Source organism: Nyctibius grandis, chromosome 2 (assembly GCF_013368605.1).
Source record: "Nyctibius grandis isolate bNycGra1 chromosome 2, bNycGra1.pri, whole genome shotgun sequence".
Lineage (NCBI taxonomy): Eukaryota > Metazoa > Chordata > Aves > Nyctibiiformes > Nyctibiidae > Nyctibius > Nyctibius grandis.
The window spans coordinates 74,360,273-74,368,337 of NC_090659.1; the positions used below are offsets into that span (position 1 = coordinate 74,360,273).

At 50.7% G+C, this 8,065-nt stretch overlaps 1 protein-coding gene across 1 annotated transcript; it reads left to right on the plus strand.

The window, feature by feature from the left end:
- The first annotated feature begins 3,732 nt into the window (after window positions 1-3,732).
- Window positions 3,733-5,811, plus strand: SLITRK1 (SLIT and NTRK like family member 1). The gene has a single exon (XM_068395163.1). The coding sequence runs from the start codon at window positions 3,733-3,735 to the stop codon at window positions 5,809-5,811; it is 2,079 nt and encodes a 692-aa protein (XP_068251264.1).
- Window positions 5,812-8,065: the final 2,254 nt, after the last annotated feature.

Below are 8,065 nucleotides of genomic sequence, written 5' to 3' on the forward strand. Positions count from 1 at the left end.
TAAATGAAAGAGTAAAAAATTTCAGTCAAAGAGATCCTGATCAACCTGATCCTGGAGCAGGTATTTCTTCAAAACACTTAGAAGCAAGCCTCTTCTCTTAAGATACATATTTCCAAACTTAATTTAAGAAGATGAGGAAATCTAGAAATTTAAGATTATGGCACTGAATAATGACAGATTAATTTCCTGGCTCTGACACACCTTTCCTGTGTAATTTGACTTACAAAAGCAAAACTTCAGATACCAAATCTAAAATGGATGATGCCTCTTTTCTTCCTCTCTGACTTGTCTTGTAGATGCTAACCTTTGCATGGCAGATGCTCTCACAATATATATGTCAGCTATATGAGACAGAAATCTATAAATATAGTTTCAAAGTATACAGCTGAAAACACAATTGGCTCTTTATCTAAATACTCTTTTGGAAGTTACATAGCACTCATAAACCCTCTTACATCTTCTGGCAGATTTTTTAACTTTTTTTTTTCCACTTTGAAATTCTAGGGCAGCAGATAGCTTCCACTAGTTCCCACCTCTCAACAGATCCCTTGGAAGAAGCAGGCAATTTGTCCTTCACGCTTTTACAACAGGTCATTGTCTCCTTCCTCTTATTTGATGCGTATTTATTTATTTAATATCTTGTTAATGTTCAGGTCCTCTGGTTGCATTTTTGTTGTTTTTACGGTGTCTGAGCAATTTTAATAACACGAAGGTAAAGGTGCTCAGAAGCTTTATTCTAAGGGGGAAGGAGAACAAACTCTTTAGTCCTCCTGCCCCACAACCCAGTGAGTGTTCACCAGTCTCCAGATTTTCCACCTTTCCTGTCCCGAGCCTTTACTCATGCAGATCTTGTCACTGCTGCTGACACCCAGTGAGTGGGTCCTCGACCCCCTCCCCGACCCTTGCCCCTTCCCCTGACTCTCGCGCCTCCCTCCACGGAGTTTCCTGGGGGCTTCCCTGCCTCCGTCTCCCCTTGCACTTCGAGGCTGCAATTTTTGATCCACGGAAGGTTTCCAGTCAGCCTAACACGGCCCCCCGCCCCCCCGCCATCACGGAGAGACAAAGTCAAAGAAACCGTCAGGAGAAATGAATTAACAGGCCTCAGCGTGGCGCCAAGTTTCCTTTCCCTCTTTTTCTACCTAATGAAACCACTAGTATATTTCTTGTAGTGCTTTCTGTCTCAGTGGCATTTTATCTCCTCTGACCCGTTTGTAATTTATTGGGCAGGCTTTTTCAGGGCCAGGATTTCTCTCTTTTTGTCTGTTTCGTTTCCTCCTCCCGTCCCGTTTCCTCCCTCGGCTCCCCGCCCCCACGCCCCCACCCCCCCCCGCCCCGCGTAGTCTTTGCCCACCGTAACGAACCGAAAGGCCAAATCTTCATCCTGAAGACTCGAAATGACCACAGCAACTGTTGTAACTTGTCTGTGGTCTAATTACATTAATTTGATAAGATCATCGTCGGCAGGATGTCTAATTTACTTGCAAGCGGCAGCCAGGGAAAAGCTTTGACCAAATTAGCATACCGCCGGGACCAGGGGATGCAGGCTCCATATGGCTCCCTGGCTTTCCCTATAAATAACCCTCCTCCAGCCCCGCCCCCCCCCCCCCCCCCCCCCCCCCCCCCCCTCCCACCGCGGTTACGTTCCCCACCCCCGCCCCCAGTATGCCCCAAAGTTTACCAGCAGCGCCGGACGGGAGAGGTACAGCCCCGGGCTGCAGGAGGCACCCGGCGGCCGGGCTGCCTCTCCCGCCCCCGCCTCCTCCTCCTCCACCTCCTCCTCCTCCACCTCCGCCTTCTCGTCCTCCACCTCCTCCACCTCCTCCTCAGCGCGATTTGACAAGGCAGGGGGAAACGCGGGTTTCCATTTGTACCACCAGAGGTGCAACTGGTTCTTCGCTCGTAGCCATCTGAAACCAATCCAAATGATGCAGAAACTTTTGTATGCTTGGCTCCTTTCTCGAAGGCCAGGCACCGATTTTTCCGCTGTGTAATCTCTTTTGTCAGAAGGGTGGGAGTTGGAAAGGACGGCGGGGGGTGGGGTGGGGGGCGAGGGAAGCAGGCGTTTTATTTCCAATGAGAGGAAATTAAGAACATCCGTAGAGAAATATCTGTGCATGTGCATACGTGCATCTCTAGATTTTCATATATTGATTAGAATGTCAAGATGCACAATTGTCAGTTTCAGCCCTCTCCTCCCCTCCTTAAGGGAGACACTATACTCTGTGGGAACAGGTAGCGTGAATTGTTAACAGTGCAGCAATCCCCTCCTCCCTACCCTCCTTCTTCTCTGCGATCATTTAAATTATTATATATATATATAATGCAATAATCCACGGTTCAACATTGCATAGAGAACGCCAGCAAGAGACCAAATCCAGCATGAAACACTACAGACTGCAGGGGAGGAAGAAACGCATTTAAAGCAACGATAAAAATGGCGTGCAGAATAATTACCTCAAATTGCTATTCGCTTGACACCCTGACACTAATTCTGTTCAGGCCATTGGGAAATACAATAAGGCAAACACACCTTCCTCGCCTGCTTGTGCAGGTGTGAGTGTGTGTGAATGGGGACAATCGGGAACTGGTCGGGAGGAGGGGAATGCTAAACTTTCCATCTTAAAAGAAAAGAAATAAATTAAATAGTCCATTTAGGAGAAAGCATCTAAATAGATCGACAGCTTTTAATGCCAACGTTTTTAACGCTTGCCCTGTACGTGGATTGATTTTTTTTTTCTCCAGCATTCCCTCAGCAGATGGATTTTTGCCACTGCAGCTCAGCAGAGGGTGTCAGATCTTTCAGAGTGCACCAGGTTGAAACGAGCAGAGCCTCTTAGCAACTCTCCCTCTGCGTGCATGTGAGTGTGTGCGAGCGTGCGACTCGGCAGCAGCAGAAGAAAAAGGAAAGAAGAGCCAGGGAGCGAGCGAGCAAGCGAGGAGGGGAGGCAGCGCGGCCGGCAGGGCGAGGCGAGGCGAGGCGAGGCGAGGCGCGGCGCGGCGCGGCGCGGGCGGTCGGGCGGCCCCGGCCCCGCGGCAGGCTCCGGCCGCCGGCAGGCATGGGCAGCCGTGCACCGCAGCGGGGGCGGGCGCCGCGCAGCGCCGGCGGCTCGGCGGCCAGCGCCTAGGCTGGGGCGCGCTTTCAGCACCGGGGCGCTGGACAGCGCCCGGCGGGCGGCGGGCGAGCAGCGCGGCTACGCGGCCGCGCGGCAAGGTCAGCCCGGCGCGGAGCCGTGCACAGCGGCAGCCTCCGCGGCCACCGCCGCGCTCTCCGCCGGCGCCTCTCTAACATGCAGCGGCGGCCGGTGGCTAGCAGCACCGTGCCCCCGTGCCGGTGAGCCAGCCCGGCCAGCAGACCTCCACTTAGCTTCCCGGGAGGCGTCAGGGAGGGAGATCGACGAGGGGGATTTTTTTTTTACCTTCTACTTTTTTTTTTTTTTTTTTTTTTTTTGCGTGCCTTGCAGTACGTGCCTGGATAGTTCGTGGATATAATTATTGACTGGAATCTGGGCTGTTGCAGTTGTACGTGGGGGGGAGAGAGGGAGAGAGGAGAAAAGAAAGCGTCCCCCCTCCTCCGCCGACCCTCACTGCTCCCCCTTCCCACATTTTTTTTCCCCTCCTTTGGTGGTGGTTCGGACATTTCATGTATTGAACGAACTGGAATTGCTTTCCGTGTGAGGAGGATGGTTGCTGTTACTTTGTGATGAGATCGGGAATGAATTGCTCGGTTTAAAAATGCTGCTTTGGATTCTGTTGCTGGAGACGTCTCTTTGTTTTGCTGCTGGAAACGTTACAGGGGACGTTTGCAAAGAGAAGATCTGTGCCTGCAACGAGATAGAAGGGGATTTGCACGTAGACTGTGAGAAAAAGGGATTTACCAGCCTGCAACATTTCACCGCCCCAACTTCCCAGTTTTACCATTTATTCCTGCATGGAAATTCCCTGACTCGACTTTTCCCTAATGAGTTTGCTAACTTCTACAATGCAGTCAGTTTGCACATGGAAAACAACGGTTTGCATGAGATTGTTCCCGGGGCTTTCCTTGGGCTGCAGCTGGTGAAAAGATTGCACATAAACAACAACAAGATCAAATCATTCAGGAAGCAGACTTTCCTGGGGCTGGACGATCTGGAATACCTTCAGGCAGATTTTAATCTATTGCGGGATATTGACCCGGGAGCATTTAGGGACTTAAACAAGCTAGAGGTGCTGATTTTAAATGACAATCTTATCAGCACCTTGCCCCCCAACGTGTTTCAGTATGTGCCAATCACCCACCTCGACCTCCGGGGAAACCGTCTTAAAACCTTGCCTTACGAGGAGGTCCTGGAGCAGATCCCAGGCATTGCTGAAATCCTGCTAGAGGATAACCCCTGGGACTGCACTTGCGATCTGCTGTCGTTGAAGGAATGGCTGGAAAACATACCCAAAAACGCTTTGATCGGCAGAGTGATTTGTGAGGCTCCCACTAGGTTGCAAGGCAAAGATTTAAATGAGACGACAGAGCAAGAGCTGTGCAAAAAGAACAGAGTGGATTCTAGCCTAGCTGCTCCCCCTGCCGAAGAAGAAACCTGCGATCCTGGTCCCATTCCAACCCCCTTTAAAATACAGGGCAAAGACGACCCTGCCACGCCAGGATCTGGTCCAAACGGAGGTACAAAGATTCCTGTCAACTGGCAAATCAAGACCAGACCCACTGCTGCCGTGTCGACAGTCAGCGCGAAAAGCAAGCTACCGGCTACTGTCTCCTGCCCGCATATCTGCAGCTGCGATCAGATCCCCGTCTCGGGCTTAAAGGTTAATTGCAATGACAGGAATGTGAGCAGCTTGGTGGATCTGAAGCCCAAGCCGTCCAATGTGCAGGAGCTGTTTCTGAGAGACAACAAGATACACACCATCAGGAAATCGCACTTTCTGGATTACCGGAAGCTTAATTTACTCGATCTGGGCAACAACAACATCGCCACTGTCGAGAACAACACCTTCAAGAACCTCTTTGATCTCCGATGGCTCTACATGGATAGCAACTACTTAGACACCCTGTCCCGGGAGAAATTCGCTGGGCTGCAAAACCTGGAGTATCTGAACGTGGAGTTTAATGGGATCCAGCTGATCATGCCCGGCACCTTCAATGCGATGCCCAAACTGAGAGTCCTCATCCTCAACAACAACCTCCTGAGGTCTCTCCCAGTAGACGTGTTCGCCGGAGTCTCGCTTTCCAAGTTGAGCATACACAACAATTACTTTATGTACCTCCCGGTGGCGGGGGTGCTGGATCAGCTCACCTCCATCACCCAGATCGACCTGCACGGCAACCCGTGGGACTGCACTTGCCCTATAGTGCCTTTCAAACAGTGGGCGGAGATGCTGCGCCCCAAGGTGATTATGAGCGACCTGAGGTGTGAGTCCCCTGAAGATTTCTTCAAGGAGGATTTCGAGTCTCTCTCCAACGACGTGATTTGCCCTCAGTTAAAAATCTCGCCCACATTAACTTCTACTAACAAAAACAGCACCGGGTTGACAGAGACAGGTACTCACTCCAATTCCTACTTGGAGACCAGCCGGGTCTCTATTTCGGTGCTGGTGCCAGGGCTCCTGCTGGTTTTTGTGACCTCTGCCTTCACGGTGGTTGGCATGCTGGTGTTCATCCTGAGGAACAGAAAGCGGTCCAAGAGGAGGGACGCCAATTCCTCGGCATCCGAAATCAACTCCTTGCAGACGGTCTGCGACTCGTCCTACTGGCACAACGGGCCTTACAGCACCGACGGGGCCCACAGGGTTTACGACTGCGGCTCCCACTCCCTGTCGGACTGAGGCGGCGGGAGGGGCGGGGGCGGCCGCCACCCGGGACCGGCCCTTCGTGCCCTGGCCGGTGGGCCGGGGACGGCTCCGCACCTCGGCTCTCGTTTGTGAGAAACAAAACACACACACGTACGCCCGCACGCCCCCCTCACTACCCCCACAGCAAGCACCGACGCCCGGTACACAGTGGGGGAAGCCCGGCGCCGGGGCGCATCCCCGCAACTCCGCGCAGCCCGGCGCGGTGGGTGCAACCTCCGCCCGTGCGCTGCCGGGGTTGCAATGGACAAGCAAGGACCCACTTCCTTCGGCTCCGGCAGGGCGAAACACAGCTCCTGGTTTTGTTGGGTTTTTGTTCTGTTGTGTTGGGGTTTGTTTTGCTTTTTTGCCCTCGTCCCTTGTGGACCGACCCCTCTCCGAGAGGCCGGGAAGAGGAGGGGGGCGGAGGAAAGGCTGGTGTCGGCCTCGTCCTGACAGCAAAGCAGGAGTGGAAAGTTGCACGAAGGCATGAATGTAATGTAAATAAATGACTCCGACACAAACAGACAAATGGACAAAAAAAAAGTGCTGCATGGCTCGCATGGATACAACGCACCCCAGGGACGCTCCAGCCCCCGACTGGAAGTAACGTCTAGTTCACACCATCATCCCTCTTTCCTGATAAGTCCCTTCATATCAAACCTTCTATATACGAAATACAGTATAATAATAAAAAGTGCCATTTCGCCATTTTTGTGTGATCAATAGGCAGTAGAGATCGTACTTTTACCGTGGAAAAAATTGTAAAGGTTTTATTTAAGACATAGTTGCATGAATATTCTCATTGGATTTTTTATTTTTTTGAGGTGGGAATTAATTTGCTGGGAGAGATTTGCTTTGTTGATGGTGGGTTGTGTTTCATTTTTTTTGGGGGGGGGAGGGGAGGCTTTGGTTTTCTTTTCTCTCTCTTCTTTTTCAATATACATATTCAGTATTGCCTTTCCATTTGAATGTAAAGATTAGTACCCTTGATTTCTATTATGGTAACAGTGTAAACATTCGAAAAAAAAAAATCCAAGGCAGTTAAGCATGACCAATTAATGTCACTCTAGTGCTTAGGCTGCAAAGTTTAATGGTAGAAAATTCTGTGCTGTTGTAAATCTTACTATAACTTGAGGAAACCAGAAGTGAGGAAACAAGTGGAACTTACTAATTCTATTCGAGGATTTTATAATGGCATATTTTTTCAGTATTAAAGTGAAAATGTTTTCAACTCCGGGTCCTTACCATTTTTCCAGCATCAGTTCTTGCAAGGGGTTATCTGGGTTTAGGGGACAGAGCCTCCTTTCAGTGCTCTCAGTGTGTGTTTCTCTCTCCTCCCCCCCTCCTTCCCCTCCCTTCCTCTCTCATTCATTCACACACAGAGGCACAAACACCCTTCCCTCACCCCTTCCCCAATGTAAATAACACAGAGAAGTTTCCTGCCTCCTCCCCTCTCCCTCGCCTCTTTTTCCTTTTTCGTGTTTTTTTTTTTTTTTTTTTTTTTTTAATAATGCGGCAGTGAATCCCTTTATTAACACTGTGAATCTCTCTGCTGCTGCCGCCGCTGCCTCCGCCTCTGATGCACACACTGCAGATATATTAGGGACGTTAGTGGGAATTTGATTTAATTGACTCTGCCTAGCTCGGTCTCATTAAGCCGGAGCCGGATTTCACCGGTCAGCACTTCGGGCCCGTAGGCAGCTTGCCGGACTGCCGGCGAGGCGGGGCTGCTGCGGGCGGCTGTGCTGCAGCAGCTGCTGCAAGTGGGAAAACTAAAGAGCGAAAGGGCTTTCCCACCCCTGCTCTGGGTAGCTGCACCCTTTGATATTAAATGCTGAAAAAAACCCACGGCGCAGTGCTGCAGATGGACTTCAGGCAGCTCGTATTTGATCCCGTTCCTGTAAGGGAACGTGCCCCTCAACTCAGTAAAACCTGTAAAGGCGAAAGCCCCTGCAGACCACTTGTAACTCACAGCTGAAGTCCCAGTGGAGATATGGAGAATTTCAGTCACGTTGCTTCTGGCTTTCTCCAGGCAGAGGATCCTTTGAAAGAGTAAAACACCATAAGGGACTTGCTAAACTTCAAATACTTATTCGGTTTGCTTTACAGAAAATGCCCACCTTTGGGACATGTGAGGAGAAAACAGACATACATACACACACATTGCAATAGATATAGTCTTGAAAACGAGGCAGAAGCCTGATCCCGTGTGTTCATGAAGTATTAAACGTGGAGAATAGATCATTCC